At 42.2% G+C, this 18,729-nt stretch overlaps 1 protein-coding gene across 2 annotated transcripts in view; it reads right to left on the reverse strand.

Moving 5' to 3' along the window:
* Positions 1–16,254, reverse strand: part of FNIP2 (folliculin interacting protein 2) — a 49,857-nt gene extending 33,603 nt beyond the window's left edge. Inside the window, exon 1 of one of the 2 annotated variants that reach the window (XM_027635786.1) lies at positions 15,835–16,254. In XM_027635786.1, coding sequence (XP_027491587.1) covers positions 15,835–15,929 — 95 coding nt within the window. In that variant the 5' untranslated portion in view covers positions 15,930–16,254. The remainder of the gene's footprint in view (positions 1–15,834) is intronic. The other variant, XM_027635785.1, reaches the window with a different exon arrangement.
* Between the last annotated feature and the right edge of the window lie 2,475 nt (positions 16,255–18,729).

Raw genomic sequence — 18,729 nt, forward strand, 5'->3', positions numbered from 1 at the left:
GCAAAGCAACTTTCATATAGTCTATAAGCCATTAATACAGAAAGACAGTTGTAGCTAATGTACTCCTGCAATTATTCCAGACAGAGTAGACATGACTTTTACGTCTCAGAAGCCATCCTAGACTTGCTCTTGCTGCTGGCAGTTTTTCCTACCAAGCCTGGTACAAGGCTGTAGCAGATACAACAGCTAATATTGACTTTAGCTATGTTTGTTTCCTGGTATGTGATTTAGGTAGCCAGCAATTATGTAGTCACAAGACTGAACCATATGGCCTCTTAAAAAAAAAAAAGCATAGTTGCTTTTGCAGTGACTCGCCCTTAGTTGCAAGGTTGTTCTAACACTGGCTACAACACCCTGTTAATGGCTCTCATGTGAGCAAGTGTCATCTGACAACCCCTAGCAACCTCATATAGCTTAGAAGCAAGTAAGAATCTGTCATCATTGCCATATGGCTATCAGTTAAAAAAAAATAAACAATTACCAACACCAAGAAACACCCTAAATATTCTGCGCCATAATGCTTTTACTTCTAAGGACAAACGGGATTTACACTTGGCCAAGAACTTGAAACTACTACCTTGAGAAGCCGTTTTTTAAAAAAAGTAGAAAGGAAAACAATGAGAAAGGGTTTTTCGCAGACATCAAGTTGGTGGATGAGAATTTATAGTCATGTGCCTATTAAAATAATTTAATGGCAGTGCTGATGACAAAAATATCTAATAAAAATATTTCTGACCAAGTAAATTTAAGTTTTTGAATGGAACAGAGGAATTGGATGTTCTGTCAGGCTCAGGTAATTCTACTGCAGAACAAAGTCCTCTTCTCCACCCCTGATTTTAAAAAAAAGTTATCCATATATGTCTGCTCATAATTCATGTCTTACATAGCTTTTCCCCCATCAGTAAGATGACAGTTCTACTGCAATTTCCCTTCCAGGTTAAAAAGGGAAAATAACTTTGCTATTAGTCAACCAGAAATACAGCACAGAGTTAGAAAACACAGTAAGATTTCAAAACTTAGTGCTACGTGCTACCTTCTAAATAGCACAGCACCCTTGCTAAAATGATTTTGTAATCTCAGTTAACCCCAACCTCTAAACACTGGACAGATGTCAAGCAAAAAACTAGAGCAAGGTTAGGTTGAACAACTCAGTTGCTGAGGGAAGCCTACAGCAATTAAAAAAAAGCTCAGTTTCAACTCCCAGAGTAGTGACAAGTACTAGATCATCATCACTCCTCCTCCCAAGTGCAGGGAAACAAGTGAAAAGCTTTGGCCTGTTCTCAAGTGATTCAAATGACCTAGGAGAGGGTAACCCCTAGTCCTCACCTCACCAAGGAGGACTACTTTAAACATCAGTGTTCCTAGTCATCTTTGAAGTGCGAATGAAATAAGCAGCTGAGGGCCAGGTTCTTACACTTCCACTAAGATCAGCAGTTAAAAGCCTTCACTTCTGTCCTGTCTTTTCCCCAAACAAAGCAACACTCACCACAGTATCAAATTCACCTCAAACATTAGAACTAGGAATTCCTGTAAGCTCACCAAAAAGACATGCTTCACAACACTACCTCATCTGTAGGTGCAGTCATCTGTAGAATATTATAAATCTCAAAGTACCTGGGGAATTAACTTTGAAAATCCACAGAACAGATTCTCAACAATAAAATAATATTCAAATCCACACATTGAAAACACTCAGAGTCCACAAAGTAGATAATACATAAAATGGAAGAAAAGCATCCTGCTCTCAAGATATAACCCTCTGGAAAGCAAAGTTTAATCACACTTTTTCTAGGCTATGTGACAGCAAGTCACCTGCTCTGTTTGTAGGTCATTTCCTGTCCTTCATCCCCATTGAGAGACAACTGCCCAGATGATTTCAACTCAAGGTAACACTTGAGCAAAAAAATTTGGGGTGGGGGAAAGAGGAAATATATGTGATGTAGTTGTCTAATTAAAAATAATTTTCTGTACAACTTACAGCTCTCCACTAAACCTTAAGCACTGTTTTCACATCTAAGAGAATATTTGCAGAGACCCCTGTAAGGATTTATTTTCCCAAGAGCTTTTAGAAGCCGGTTAGAGAAGCTTAGGAAAACAAAGTTTGAATCATATCTGCTGTTTTGGTGAGCATTTGTTTTCGTAAAACATACACTTAGCAAAATTGATACACATAAAATGCCTAGACCCAGACATTCAGGATTAGTGCCAAACACATGTTTAAAGACAAAGTGGAATCTACTTTGGATTGCTTAATGATGATTTCCCCTCTTTTAGTCCATCAAATAGCTTATGTGGAAGATATAGGTTCCCTTCCTCTCTCCAAATTTGAATCATTTACCTTGCATTGTTTCTCCTCTTTTTAAAACCTCAGATATGGAAGAGTTGTGCTGATGCCACACCACATTCTTTTTCCACAATGACTTAAAGAAGTCCTAATATGGTAAAGCACTATTAACCTCAGATGAACTACCTTGTTCAAGCATGATACATAGTTACTAGGTCCACACGAGTTAGGCGGGATACATTGCAGATTAGTCACGCAACAAGTGAAGGAACGTATTATTTGCAGCACTGCTCTCTCTTGGGTTAGATTTTTCCTGTAGAAAGAGCTCAGGTAGAGAAAAATAAAATTCTCGGTATTAGATCACTATACAGAAAAGTTACCTGTTTTAGGATAATTCCATATGTTACCGTATGAAATGTAAAACAACATTGGATATATTTGTTCACTGAAAAGTTAGAATTCCAGACTCCCTGCTTAAGAAAGGAGAACACACTGGATTTTTGTGAGGTTGCAAGCATTTTTCATCATCTTGGTTGCCAGAAAGCAATATCATCATATGCATGCACAAAAAAATGACAAGACACACACACTGCTGATAGAAGCTAACAAACAGATCTACACAAGTTAGTCACCATAAATTTGCACACATCAGCCTTCCACAAACATAAAGAACAGCCCATTAAACCAGTGTTTCACAACTCAGTCAATTTCCATAAGTTAAAATTGCACGAAAAATGGCATGCATTTAATAGTGTTTTACCATTAAGAAAAGTGTGGTTTTGTTAAACTAGGTCTTTAAACAAAGGTAAGGTATGCAATAAGTGCCATAGATCCACCACTTAGTTCTTTCCTCAGTACAGAAAGCCATGTCTAGTCTTAATTATCTTTCCCCCTTCCATCCCACTTTCTGCCCTCACTCCCATAGCTACTGACAGCTGACCCAAAGTAAGTCAAATGTTTTGCAGTTGTTTCATTTATCATTTTCTGATGAATTGAAAATTTACTTATAATTTAACACTCTTCAGGATTTGACTTTGTTTCTTTCCGTGTTTATTTTTTTCAAGGCACCTGCAGTAACCAACTTCCAGCTTTCACTGGAGCCAAACAGGTTAAGCCAAACAGCAGCAGCCATCTGGGAGCAAGCGGTGCTGGACACAGCATCTGCAATGAGTGCTGGGGCGCAGGCAGCCCGGCCGGCTGGGCCACCCCACCTCCTCCAGCACAGGTCTCAGCTAATGCATCATTCCCATGTCACTTGTTCCAGTGGCGCCATGTGACTGGGCCAGCGTCCAGGAACACAGCTACTAAATACAGACACTGCCAAGGCACGTCTGAGAACTGCCTCTGCCAGAAAATGAGATTAATAGAAATCTCTTATCCTACCGGCTTTACTGCCTCTGCCTTCCTCACCTTCTCTTGAAAAGAGGGAAGAACTACACATTGTACATTTGAAGGAGAATTCTGAGCAGAAATGCAAGGCAGAATCTAGTATTTATAACACTATCAGCTCTTCTTGCATTTCAATGTTATATAAAAGTACTGACAGATCTCAGACCTCAGTGTCTCCTACATAAGTGAGCAGGTCAAGACAGACTACCACACCTTAGGGGCGGTATCCTGAGGCATGGGTTTGCTTGCCTGCTCTTTCCTGTTCCTCTCCCTCTTCTATAAAGCCGTATTTTATTTTTTAAGAAAACAAGTCTGTACACAGCCTTCAAGCCTCTGTTCAAAGAAGTAATTTTAGAAAATTTTTAAAAAAATTACTAAGAAATAATGTTATTTATTAGATAAAAGTAAATACATATTAATACCAACAGATACAGAGATATGAAGAATGTCTGATGTTTAACATCCCCCCTTCCCACTTTTTTCTAGTTAACTGAAAAATACTCCTTTTGCTAAAACACACACCTTCATTCAAAGTAGCTAAAAACACATGCATATTAACAGCAACCATTTCTTTACAAATTTCCTCCACTTCTACTATGAAAAGGCTACTTTCACAAGAGGGCTTTGTGAACTCCAGAGGACATGGCACTCTCTCTCAAATTTTACAGCCAAATAAGTTTAGGGTAATCCCTCCAAGGGTGCAGATAGCATTGCAAATGCCTCCTCGTCTTTGTTCTGAACACACACTCTCACTGCACAAGAGAACGTTCTTCAGGAAGGTAGAGACAAGTGCTATCCAGGGACTTCACATTTTTCTTCCAAAGGAAATTGCTTCAGAAGAGGTCAATATCAACTAACTCAAAAGCACAAACTCAGCAGTATAATTTCACTTTAAAAAAAAATTACTAAAATTTACCTGGTTCTAGTTGCACCCTCCTAAATTCCTAACATATGAAAAGGTATGAGATGTGGTTCTTTAACAGTCCTGAGAGCTGAGGCCACACAGGTTTTTTTTGACCAGCTAACATAATATTGGTGACACTTCTGTAAATGGTTATGTTAAAATGTTGTAAGTGCAAGATGTTTTTTGATTCTTTTAAAACAGTTGCTTCAGACTGCAACTGAAAAGTTAGTCTGCAATAATCAAGAAGAAAGGAAGAAAAACCTAAGTTGAGTATTTATGAGAATGTACTGATTTACCCAACTAGGAAGAATATGGGAAAAGACACACACAAGAAGCCATGCTTGATCACCCAAAAATTGCTATAGCACGAACAGCAAAGTCCATTGCCTCTGTCTAGATGAATGCCAGGAAATCCTGATTTAGATTGAATGAAGTGATAACACAGACGGATATAACGTCAGCTCCGGCATTTTTCACTAGTTATAGCCAAAAATATGTTTTGCTGCTCTTGTTGTTGTTATGATAACTCCAAAACACTTTCCTTAACCCTCACTTGTAGACAGCATGGAAAGTAGTTTGCTAGTAACTAGCACTGAATATTGTAGTCTTGGACACATTTACTTTCAAGTTTCACTGGAAAGGGAAGCAGGAACCATATCTTGGGACCACGTACAGAAGATCAGGGTAATTAAATCACTCACACCATATACATTCTCAATGAAAAAGACTACACACAAAACCAACCAAATAAACCACAGTCCTGCAGCTGACTGGTATGGGCAAAACTAACCTTGCTGCAAGCCACTATACCAGAGACTCATGTTCTGTTTACCACCAATTGCGTAGGACTTTGAATGTATAAATAGTCATTAAGTTATGAAACAGTTTCCCCTCCTTAAACCGCTCAACCACTCTAACTACTCACATAGAACCCCAAACATTTTCTCAAAAACACTGGTATTATAGGAGACTTAAAAGTTTATCCAGTCAGGTTTGTACATAATTACAGTTGAACACACCCAGTAACAGGCTAAGATTTGGCTGCCAAGTATCTGCCCAAAAATCCTGAAATATCTGGACAAAAAAATAAAAATCACACACAATGATCCAGTTGCAACCTTGTCCCGCAATAGGAAACTGCTTCGCACATTGATAGAAACAAATTTCAGTCAGCAAGCTTATGTAGCAATTATTTAGACAAATTACAAGCTTAACTCCTCATAAGAAGGTAAGAATTGGTCAAGCTCCTTTAGTGTTCCCCAGAAAAACACTGTACAAGAAAACAGTTTATAGCAGACCTGACTTACTCCTGACATGAAGTCTACCAGAGCAGACTTACTAGGAGCCTTCTTAGCAGTTACAAATTCAGGATAATTTCATTTAAATACAAACAAAATTCACTTTCTTTTGAGTCAAAACTAGGCCCAAGGATACAACTCTAATTAAGACTACAGTCAACTTTTAGTACTTCGGTAATGCAAACAAAAAGCCAAATTCAAATCAAGTTTCAATCAAAATTCTAGTTCACCTGCCAACACCACATTTCAATACAAATAGAGAATTATTTCTTTAAGCATTAAACAAAGTTTAATTCAGAGGTTCAAGGCACCTGTGACATTCCACACAGATGTGTTTTATTTAAAAACAAAGGAATTGAGCAGATATATTATCAATGTGCATGTGAGTTCATTGAGTTGACTGATTGTTTCAAAAAACCCATGTCCACTACAAAGTACATTGTTCTGATTGCATTTTCCTCTCCTTTGTATACCTATTCCTGCATCCATTATCCAGTTCAGCTACACATATGCATTTTACAGTTACCAAGTATCACCATAAAGTGACAAATAGAAAAAGCTATTTTCAAATCAACATAATTTCTCTAGTTTCATTCAAAAGCACTCCCAAACATATCCCTGTCTGTAAGACTCTGCATATAGGAACTTCATAACACAAGATGCTTAGCACTTGAATTGTTTTTGAACTCAACTGTACTCTGATCTAGTTCACAGTGGGTGACTGACATATATCCCCACGTCTCCCAAATACTGAATTCACCAGGTTTTACTCACCCACACCAAAACTGGGAATTATATCTAAAATCATTTTAGCGCTTAGTAAGCATGATGTATATCCACAGCCAAATCTCATAAATAACTTTGTAATAAGAGAGGGTTACTTTTTCCAACTCTTTAACTTAATGTAACTCTCAGCAGTTGGAAGGCAGAGGTGGCACTCCTGAAGCTGTTTCAACCTGCTAACATATGAGAACAACCTTCCTCCAGGCTAAAAGCCAAGACCAAGTAGGAGCTCAGATGCATGTCACTATGGTTGTCCGCTAAATGAACTGATTACCAATTCCCTGCTCTTTATTCCAGCCTTCTCAACCCAACTGAGGATTAGAACATATTAGCCCTCCATAAGCATTCCTGCATTGTGTGACAGCTTAACACAGACTGCTGTAAGAAGAGCTGGGTTCTATCACTGACCATTACACAGAGGTGACCGAGAAGAGCTTCAGCGCTCTCTATTCCATCAGTGCTGCTGTGGAAGTGACAAATGTCCAGCCAATAATCGATTTCAGCAGAGCATGGGAGAATGCAGTAACGTCTTGTACCACTGCAGCCATTCACCAAGACCAGAGTCTTAACACACGTGGACTATGCTGCTGTACAGTTGAGCAGAGTGGTCTCTGCACCAAACTGGCTTCTTCCTTGTGCCTACATCAGAGGTCACCAACCTTCCTTTGCAGCAGCCTCACAGGTCTCTGCCCAGCTTGTTTAAACCAGTCCTGTTAAACAAGCCAGAATTTCAGAAACAAAAGGCCCATGACCTTTCCTATAGTAGGATTTGCCTTAAAAAGCACAACCTGTTTTAAAGGGCAACTTAGAGAGCAGAGTATTAAATGTGAAGATTTTAAAAGGTCATTTTGGGGGAATGTGAAAGGAAGGGCAAGGGAATACGACAGAAACAAGTAACTGATCAGCAGCATTAGTTGGACAGGCTCAGCTGCCCACACGGAAAAACAGAAGACACAACAAAAATCTGTCTGAATATAAACTAATTTCTGTGAGTTGCAGATTTAAAAAAAATTCCATAACTGCCTCTTCCAGCCCACAGAGGGCTTTAATATTACAACATTAAAATTCTGTAAAGTGAAATACTAATAATTAAAGAATAACTCGTTCAGAACTATGTATTCAACAGTTTGTAGATTCTCCCTCTTTGGGGTTCCCTTCCAAAACCTTATCTAATATACTCTGCTCAGATTTTCTGTACTCCTGGAGCTGTGCATTAACAAACCCAACCCCAAGAGTTGAGCAATTTCAGGTGTTGGATAATATCCAGATTCAGAATTCAGTGCAAATACTCTGCACAGAAACCCAGAGCACTGAGTTCATTCAAGTAACTGTTTTCTTTCATAGAAGTCAGTAAACTCAAAACAAAAGCAAAGAGATGTTATTGTAAGAAACTTCCCGTACATTATAAAAAAAAAATAAGAACTAATGTGTTCAGATTTCTAATTTGAAAGTGCTAATACCAAATTCAGACTGCTAGAACTTCTATTAGAAAAGTAAATAAATATTGTCAGATTGTTTACTTAATACAGCTGATTTCATTAGCATGTGTGAAACTCCACTGAGCACCTCGAAGGAGAAAAGCTGAACTGTATTAAACTGAGGTGAGGACATCCTGCAGAGAAAGCTCCATACTGATTCAGTAATTACATCACACAGAGCTCAAGTTTCACTTCAGCAGTCTATGGAAGAAAAATCATGAGTCAGTTTTAACAGCAGCAAGTGTGATGTAAAGCCCTCATGCCCATTTATCTAAGAATCTAACCAATATCCAAGAAGTGTGCTGACTGACCAAAAATATTTCAGTTGTTGGTCATGTAAACACATCCACACTTGTCCTATTTGATGTGGGAAAGGCAGAGGCTGTTACCAAAACTCCTAGGCTAGTCCACTCAGTGCCTCAAAAGAACACTTTGCCTTGTAACCTGGAAGGGAGCTTGTCCTATGACCTCAGTCTTGCATATTAAAATATGACATTGTTATGGTATTCGAGTGACAAACCCATACAAACAGGGCAAATGGAGTGACTTGAGAAAGGTACTGTTAAGGTGAGGAGAAAGCAGAATAGAGAAAAACCTGAGCCTGAAGATTAAAAAGCAGCATAGGCAGAGCACACATAGAGGAGCTGATTCATGACAGGCAAAGGTGAACCACCATGTCCGTGCCTGTTAGTCAATCAGCAGTAATCTGACACTATCACAAGAAGCACAAGAAGAGCAGACAGACATATTTGCTGTCTTCACACAACAAGTATCCAATTCAAAGTCCTCCTTTTCTTGCTTATTCTCTCTAGCAAGCCTGTTAACCACCACCCTACAGAACTGCATTCCTCTTCTTTTGCCTAACAAGTGTACCCATGGAAACCTTCACATAGCAAATACTGATAAATAGGATGGCATAAGAACATTCCTCTTACACCACTTCATCTAAAGCAGCATGCAAGACGACAGTGTGCTCTTAATCAAGAGTGCACCTGGTAGAAATAACTGTTGAGAAACATAAAACACAACATACGGCTTAAAAACTGAATCTACTCTTCAGAAGCTATCCCTGAACATCACTAAGGTGCAAAGTACATTACAGATGAAAGTACATGACTGTTAGCACCAGAAGGAATACTTAAAAGGAATAGGTATATCACCAATGTTTGTAGCACATGTAGTCATTATTAATCCAAAGAATTTTCTTTGCAAAAGAAGTCCTTAGCAGCTTCAATACTACTGAAATGTCAGAACAAGAAATTACTTTTACGAGAACAATTACTCCATCTTCTGTCCACTCTGACACCAGCTATTTTGTCACATCTCTCTCTGGGCTTTCAGTCTGCTGTTACTCACTGTTCAGACCAAAGCAACAGCTAAAGGCCACTACCATGCACTGAAAACACCTACATCTCACAAAGTGGGATGACACGATGACTAATGATTAAACATTTTTGCCAAACCTCTTCCACCTCCCTTTCCCCTAAATATTTAATAAAGCTATTTTGCAACTTTAACTTAGTTTACATAAGTAAAGTTACAAAGTTTATGTAATTTTCATGAAGCCAGCCTCTCTTGGCAACAAAGCTCTGCATCAGTTTTTTAAGTGTTTCTCTACAAATTCAGCTTTTATGAATGACAGTCTACATTTTTTCAGCCCCAAGCAGCTTTATTTTCTCATTCACATCAAGCCATTTATGTCAACTGATAAGCATTCCCCTACAGCAAAAGTGCCCTAAGAATAAGGAATCATGAGCCTACTATCCAATTACACATCAATTTAAGAATCAATGCATGGAACTCTGTGCATAAGTTACTTGTAAATCAGAAATAACCTACAGGAAAACCTCATGTGATTAGTAAGGCAATAATGCACCTTTCCATGGAATTAAAGAACTAAGGTATACCCATCCCCCTTGGAATATCAGTAGCTTGTGCATTTCTACCTATTTTGCAGCCTTCTGTGGCAAAAAAAAGGAAAAAGAAGAGGCTGTCTTGCAACTTTAAGAGAGAATGAGTTAGAGCAAATCTAGAGGAAACCAAGAGGTTGTTTTGTGACAGAAGCGTGTAGGGGAAGGAAAGTTCAAACAACTGAAGAAGGCCTTAGTTCCTGCAAAGCTGAAAACCAGAGGACTTGGGGGTTTGTTTGTTTTCCTTCAAAACAGCCCGAGGCTGGAAGTGTAGTTTCCATGCAAAAGGACCATACTTTCAACCACTTCAGCTCAAAGCTGTTTTCTTGAGTGAGGACTAATAAATCTCTTTCTGCAGAACTTACACCTTAGCTCTCATTACTGAGGAAAGACTAAGGACAGCGCAGAGGTATAATACTGCAATTAAGGCTCACCTTCAGCTGTCAGTGAAGCAGTATATGGCTTAGACTTGCTCTTTGACCTTTCCTGCCCCCATGCTCAGATCTGGCCCTGGGCTGATTCCCATTCCTACAGCAAATAAAACAGTAATTTTACTTGAAATGCTTTTTGAAGGGTTTACAGCCAGATGTCTAATGATATTTCCAAGTATGAAGATATAGATGTGTGGTCAGCAGTGTTATTGCTGTGTGGCTATCTACAAAGCTTCAAGAAGCTCAAGAAAAACCCAATTAGGCCACAAGAGGTTATGGAGGAGTGTTTCATTTGAACAAAGAAGTAACAAACTGACATGCAAGCAGACTCCAAGCTCACTACTGCTTTTTTTCCTCTTTCAGAAGGTGGAGCATTGCCAGGCTGGTAATAAATGCCATGAAATAATGCTTAGTAAGTAGGATCTCACCAAGCATTTCAGCGCTATGACCAAAGAAATTACTAGTACCAGCTGCTGAACAAATGATCTCATATACCAAAGCTAACAAACTGTTACCAGATAGATATCCTGCAGCTACAACACAACATCCACTCCAATATAGACACAAGAAGGAGCAGCTGATACTTAAAGCTGAAGAAACAGACCGTATGCAAGTTTCAGACACAGCTGAAATAATACAACTTTTTTTCTAAATGCGCATAAAATGGTCCTTCACTATATATACCAATATTAAAGAAATTTCAGAAGTTACAATGCAGAAGTTATACATTCAGCATGAAAGTAGTCTTCCAAAGACTCCAAGGCAATTATTTGCATTTAAAAAAAAAAAACAAAACCAAAAACTATTAAAGACTGAAATTAAGGTGAAACCTTACCCCTCAGCTTAAGGATAACATCAGACTTCATGTTGAATACAGAAAAGCACTGACATGAAATCTCTTCTATAATCAGGTAAACACAATCACAGAAAAACAGCTATAAACTTAAGTAAAATCAAACTATCTGCAACCCATATGAATTTCCTTAAAGCCATTCCCCAATACCTTACTCAAATACATGCTTAGCACTTGAGACATTCTAGTCTTGAGATACTATGTGCTTATACTCTACATTACCCCTAAAACTTAATAGACTGTTCAGTGTGTAAGGAATTAGTTGGATGGTTGCATCCGGAGGGTAGTGGTCAATAGCTCAGAGTCCCAATGGACATCCATGACAAGTGCTGCCCCTCAGGAGACACAGAAAATGGGGTCAGGTGCACCCTCAGCAAATTTGCAGATGACACCAAGCTGAGTGCTGTGGTTAACACACCTGAAGGCTGGGATGCCATCCATAGGGACCTGGACAAGCTCAAGAGGTGGGCCCACGGGAATCTCATGAGGTTTAATAAGACCAAGTGCAAGGTGCTGCACCTGGATCAGAACAACCCCCAGTATCAACAGAGCCTGGGGGACGAAAAGATCAAGGGCAGCCTTGACGAGAAGGACTTGCGGGTGCTGGTGGAGGAGAGGCTGGACGTGAGCTGGCAGGTCAAGGGAGGGGATTCTGTTCCTCTACTCCGCTCTGGTGAGACCCCACCAGGAGTGCTGCATCCAGCTCTGGGGTCCCCAGCACAGGAAGGACATAGACCTGTTGGAGCAAGCCCAGAGGAGGGACACCGAGATGATTAGAAGGTTGTAGCATTTCTCCTATGAGGAAAGGCTGAGAGATTTGGGATTGTTCAGCCTGGAAAAGAGAAGGCTTTGGGGTGACCTAATTGTGGCCTTCCAGTACATGAAGGGAACCTACAAGAAAGATGAAGAGAGACTATTTACAAGGTCATGAAGTGACAGGACAAGGGGGAATGGATTCAAACTGACAGAAAGTAGGTTTAGATTAGAAGTTAGGAAGAAATTCTTTACTGTGAGAGTGGTGAGGCACTGCAACGGGTTGCCCAGAGAAGCTGTGGAACCTTCCATCCTTGGAAGTGTTCAAGGTCAGGTTGGATGGGGTTCTGGGCAACCTGATCTAGAGGAAGGTGTCCCCATCCAAGGCAGGGGAGTTGGAACTAGGTGATACTAAAGGTCCCTACCAACCCAAACCACTCTATGATTCTGCTGAGCACATGACCCTAATGGCACTCCAAAAAAGTATACAAACTCCTTCAAACCAATCTTGTAAGGGAAGTAACATTTGATATGGAAATAAGAAATATTAGGGGAATTTAGCCATATAAATACACGTCTTGTAAACAAAGTAATTAGGATTTCCTCAGAGCCTCAGAAGCTAAAACGAAATATACTGAACTACAGCCACTCAAATGTCTCTGTTGAAAGGGGGTGTGCGTGCATATATACATACATCTTTATGTATGCATTACACATACAAATATATATTTTTAGTTCAGGGAAGCAAAAACCAGTAGTAACAAAAACCAGAATCTCAAGTGTGTACAAAACTGCTTAGAACAAATGTAATATGTCAGTAATACACATCTGTTCTCCAGATTTATAATTACTCTTTTTAAAATAAGTAAGATATTCTATAATTTTAACTACTACCCTTCTACCACTTGGTAGTTCCATTATTTTGAAGGGAGGCCTGGGCCAATAGAAAGCCTCATTGTCCTCATAGCTCTATATTAACATTTACATCTCATGTTCACATTCTCCTCACCCAGCAAGTAAGGGTTGTGCTTACACAAAGATACAGTGCAGCCCAACCAAATTAGATCCACAGAGTGAATTAATTGGTGCTAAGGACCTGACACCCACACTATATGTGTTCTGGAGTTTAACTTTTGATCAGCTGTAGTCTGGTCCCAAGGACTGAATGCCCATTAGTGGTAGGAGCACACTTTCTAATCTCATTCATTCCAACTGGAATCCAGTTTATGCACTGAATCCACCTGGCTATGCAAGCCAAAGTGCAGTCAGTGGAGACAACTGAGAAGCTTTCTTTAAAAGAGCACTCCTGGTCCAAATTAATAAGTTAATGGTCATGCACCCAAGAAACCATTTCCTGTAGCTCCACATTCAGTTATAGCCACCATGTCTCCTGCTCTTTGAGGCTGTGCCAGCTCATCCTGGTAAGCAGCATGGACCTTGAAGCTTGCTATTTCCTTCAGAGCTAAAGAATGCAAGCAGCACAGATGTCTGGTCAAGATTTAGCTCCTGTTATAGGAGAGGGGGCAACAGAACTTGCAGTACTTGTTACAGGCAAACCTCAAGCCTAACTGATGAACCTCTGCAACTGAATTTCTCCTGGTGTTCCTAAGAAGACTAGAAAACACTAAGCTTCCTAACAATGTAGTTGAAAAAAGTTGTCAAACTACATTAATTTGAGGATTTTTGGTGATTCTGCTGTTGTTCAGGGTGCATGAATACATTTAGGCTTTCAAGGATTTCATAACAACTGAAAGTCCAAGGATACAGATTGTGGTCTTACAGGGCTGCTTAAGAGAACTAAACACAGCAAGACACACTGAATGTGGAGGGACCTCACTAACCAAAACACGAAGTGGGAATAAAACCTTAAAACTAAAATCCTTAAAAATTCAGGCCTGCCATTAGAACAAAAATTGATTCTGCCACTTTGCCTCTAACAGTAAGCAGCAGTATATGCTTAATACAGAAGCTACCAAAGGATTAAGTCTTGCGCTTTACTTAGGTCCAATCGTGTCTCTCCATTCAAACAGAGATTACTGCTCAAAAGAAAGTCTATTAAAAGGGTTGTAGCAGAGCTTCTAAGACCCAGTAAGTATGCTCCTGCAGGTCATCAGCAGATCACTAGAAAGAGAGAAAAAGCATTATAGCATATTTAGAAGTCATAAATAGGAAACTCAATGTAATATTAACAAGCATAAAAAACATCCACATGTAAAAAAAAATAGACAGCACGGGAATGAGGGAAAATCAGGGATAAAAAGAGTGAAGGGTACCTCCAGTAGTATTTAAAATATAACAGTTTTTATTTGAAGTGTCAAATCATTTCAATGTTATTTAAACTGAAAACTTAGTGCGGAATATCTTACCTAAGAAATAGAAAGACAGAGAAAAAAATATAATCCCTAATTTCACAAAATACTCCAGATGGAACAACCTTACTCATTCTAATGGGGAACACACTGTGCAAGCAATCTGCCTTCATGGAGATCCTTGATAGTCCAATACCCTAGAACTAACAGCCCTGGTCTCTGATACACAGTACTTGGCATGATTTTAAGTACAAGGCAAAATAATAGTTCGTCTGGAATTGTCCCTCAGTTTAAATGTGGAAAACTGTTTTCTTTCAAATTAAAGATGATATTTAACTCATAAGGTGAATAACTACCACAAGAAGTAACTAGTAAGTACAGTGTATAGACTTTACAGCTTCCCAAAATTCACCAGCCCTGCTCACAGCTCCAATACCATGTCCAATGACATACAAAGGAATCACCTTGTAAGTCAAACATACTGACGTTATTTTGATCTTATACAATTTTTCACCATGATCTTGCAACTTTGGCCATGCACACGGCCATGACCCACACAGACCATCTTTGAACACATAATGACTCCACAATTGTCATCTTTCATAACTGGCACTAGGGCACTTTGTGGATCAGAGTATTGTCTCTCTTAGCATTCTTGATAGTTTCAGCAGTGAAAGCCCAGATTCCAACTCAATCCTGTATACCATCTGATCACAAGACCAGTCAACTCATGCCGCACAGAAAAACGGGCACAGAGGTTACGGGCACGCATGTGATTGTCACTGCGCTCACCGGGTGCTTGGTCTTGTGAGCAGCACAGATGTGACAGGAACAAAGCTCCAAAGCGTCAGCCTGAACCAAATGCTGTCCCCGAGGTTCAGAAAACAGTAATAATTCAATATTATATAAAGATCACACATTTAAACCCTGAAGCAGCAATTGCTACTGAATCTCACCTTTAAGCAATTGCAGTATCAAAAACAGAGGGCAGTGAAATGGTTAGCGGGTCACCAGACTGCGCACGTGTATTTAGGTCACGACAATCAAGCCGTGCTTTAATTTTCCAGTGCTGATGAGACCCGACCACGAGTTACCGCAGCAATCACACACAATCGCCGGACAGAGGGCCCGGCGCCTCTTCCCCGCCGCTGCCCGAGGGGCGAGCGCCCCGCGGCTCCCGGGTGTGCCACTGCCAACAGTGGCCAGAAAATGGCTGAGAGATCCAACGAGAGGGAAGGGCGGGAGAAGAGCCTCCCGCTGCACCCCCGCCGGCCCGGCTGTGCCCCGTCCCCGCCGGCCGCTCCCCCCAGGCACTGGGCGGCGGGGCACTCCGGGGGGATGCGGGACACCTGCCACCCACGCAGCCCCTCGCCCCACCGGCCTCTCCGCCGCCTCCCCTGCTGCCCACCCGGGGCAGCCCCCGCCCCGCCGTCGCCGCTCACCTGAAGGCGGGCCCCTCCCCTGGGGCCCGGCCGTGGGAGGCCGCCGCGCCACCGCCCCTTTTGTTGAAGAGCTTCTGGAGCAGGGTGGGGGCCATGCCACCGCCCCACGCGGCGGCGCTCCCGCCGCGCCCCTCGCAGCGGCTCAGCGCGCGGCTAGCGGCGGCGGCCGCGGCAGCATCCCCGGAGCTGCCGCGGAGCCGCCCGGCATTGCGCGGAGGCGAGGAGAGGGGAGGCGAGGGGAGCGCCGGCCCGCTCAGCCGCGCCGCTCCCGGCAGCCGCCCGTCACCTGACCGAGGGGCCGAGCGTGCCCGCCCGGCGGCGCTGACAGCCGGCTGTGCGCCCTCCCGGACGGGGCTCTGCCGGGCCGGGCCGGGCCGGGCCGGGCTCGGTTGGGCTGGGCTGGGCTGGGCTGGGCTCGGCAGCGCTCCCCGCGCCGCCACCAGCCGGCAGACGAGGACGGACCCGCCGTGGCGCCGCGCCCCTCGGGCGCTCCCCATTGGCTGCGCGGCACCCCCGCCCCGCCCCCAGCACGTGGTAGGGCGCGGAAGCGGCCCTTAAAGGAACACGGGCCCGCTCCCGGCCGCGCGGCGTGGGGAGGGCGGGTGCGGGGTGTGCCCGAGTTACAGCTGTTTTACACACCCACGGTGGGAAGCATGCCCATTTGCATAGAGCTGTGGGACCACAGAACGGCTTGGGTTGAAAGGGATCTTAAAGATCGTCTAGTCCCAACCCTGCCGCCATGGACAGGGACACCTCCCACTAAAGCAGGTCGCTCAAGGCCTTATCCAACCTGGCCTAGAACGCTGCCAGGGTTGGGGCATCCACAGCCTCCCTGAACTGTTCCAGCGTCTCACCACCCTCACAATAAAAACTTTCTCCCTAAAGTGTAACCTAAATTTCCCCTCTTTCAATTTGTACCCATTACTCCTTGTCCTGTCACTACAGTTCCCGAAAAAGAGTCCATTCCCAACTTCCCTGTAGGCCCTTTTCAAACACTGGAAGGTTGCTATGAGATCTCCAAACATCCATCTCCAGACTGAACAGCCCCAACTTTCTCACCCTGTCTTGGTAGAGGAGGTGCTCCAGTCCTCTCATCGACCTTGTGGCCCTCCTCTGGACTTGCTCCAACAGTCCCATGTCCTTCTCGTGCTGGGGACACCTCAGCTGGTGGGGGTCTCACAAAAGCAGAGTAGAGGAACAGAATCACCTCCTTTGACCTGCTGGCCACACTGCTTTTCATGCAGCCGAGGACATGATTGGCTTTCTGGGCTGTGAGCTCACACTGCTGACTCGTTGAGTTTTTCATCCACATCCACACATTGATACTGTATATTTTACAATACACTTCTCTCTATATAGATCTGTGTTTGCATATATACATGTGGACATATAGGTCCCCTGTATATGTACACACATGTAAATCAGGTAGTTGTGGTTTACAGCAATATGTTTGTGCACTGAAGCAAGGGTGAACAAAGCACTGCCTGCATCAGAGGGGGTTGTTCGCCTCTTTGGGCTGACAGCAGAATGCAGTGCCTCAGTGGCCTCCCATCCTCCTCATGCCAGACAAGCCCACAGCCCCAAAAATATCCATTTGGTTTTTGAAAGCTCACATCCCTCATTTTGCTCCGTGCACCAATCTGTCACCAGTCCAGGAAAGTCTTCATCTGATTTTTTTTCTAGTCCTTATATCTGTAATTGAGAGATCCCTGGCATATAATTGTAGAAGTGCTGGGATTCCCTCAGAGAACCTGAACTTTAGTCTTTGACCAGACAAGTGAGAACATTAGAAGAAGGGCATCTGCTGGGATGGTGCCCATTTTCACTCATTTCTGTGAAATGAGTGATCTATTTCATTCACAAATAATTAGATAATGCTACAGTATTTGGGTGTCATTTGGAACTTTATGGTTGTTTGTTTGATTAATTTGGGGGAAAGGGTTGTGTGGTTTTGCCCAGCAGCAGCATGACTCCATGATGCACCCACTGAGAGAAAACTACTTCAAATGCTCCTTTTTAACCAAGTCACCACACAGTGTGGCGCAACAAAAACCAACCAACCAAGCCAAAAAAAACCCCAACCAACCAACCAACCAACCAACCAAAACACTCCACAGTCAAACCAAACCAAAAACCAAAAAAACACCACAAACAAAAAAAAAAACAACCAACCAAAAAAACCGCAAGAAAAGCAGAATCACAATATCTTCCTGCTCTTTTCAGACAACTGGGAGATGAGACATGGAGAATGGTTTAAATACCGTAGTTTTAATGGATCTTTACAATAGACTGCAAACTCAACATCCAGTAGTGAAAGAAGAGGTGGTGGAGTCAGCCTTTCAGTGTCTGGAGAAGCTGATTTCTCTTAAAAATGAAGAGATTACATCTACTGGCCTGAGAATATGATCCCCTGTGCCCTCAATAACACCAGACTGAATCACGTAATGCTCAACTGATCCTGTCTGGAGGTTCATTCTCAGAAGGACTCTTAACCACTTCATCTGTGAGACCTGAATACCCAATGTAAATCTTTCAGCTTGGATGTTATTACTTCCTTTGACTCTTTACTTCCACCATTATCACCAAATGTCCTCAGTCATCAGGGCCAACCCACTCAACCAAACCTGAAGGACAGAAAAGTAAGAGTATGGCAGTGACACCACAAGGAAAGGGTCCTTGTGAATAGCAGAGTGTGGCTGGACAAGATGAAAGACATCACGGCTGACATAGTAATCATTGCAAATGAGAATCTAAGCATCTAGCTCCAGAAATAATCACTGGATTGCATTTCTTAAATGACAGTCCTGAGAATCTTAAAAGTTGCAAACATTGTGGTTGCCACTTTATGGTCCATCTGCATTAGCAAGGAGTGCTGACCAACAGGGGTAGAACCCT

This window comes from Corapipo altera, unplaced genomic scaffold (genome assembly GCF_003945725.1).
Source record: "Corapipo altera isolate COAL_440 unplaced genomic scaffold, ASM394572v1 22b, whole genome shotgun sequence".
NCBI classification, from domain to species: Eukaryota; Metazoa; Chordata; class Aves; order Passeriformes; family Pipridae; genus Corapipo; species Corapipo altera.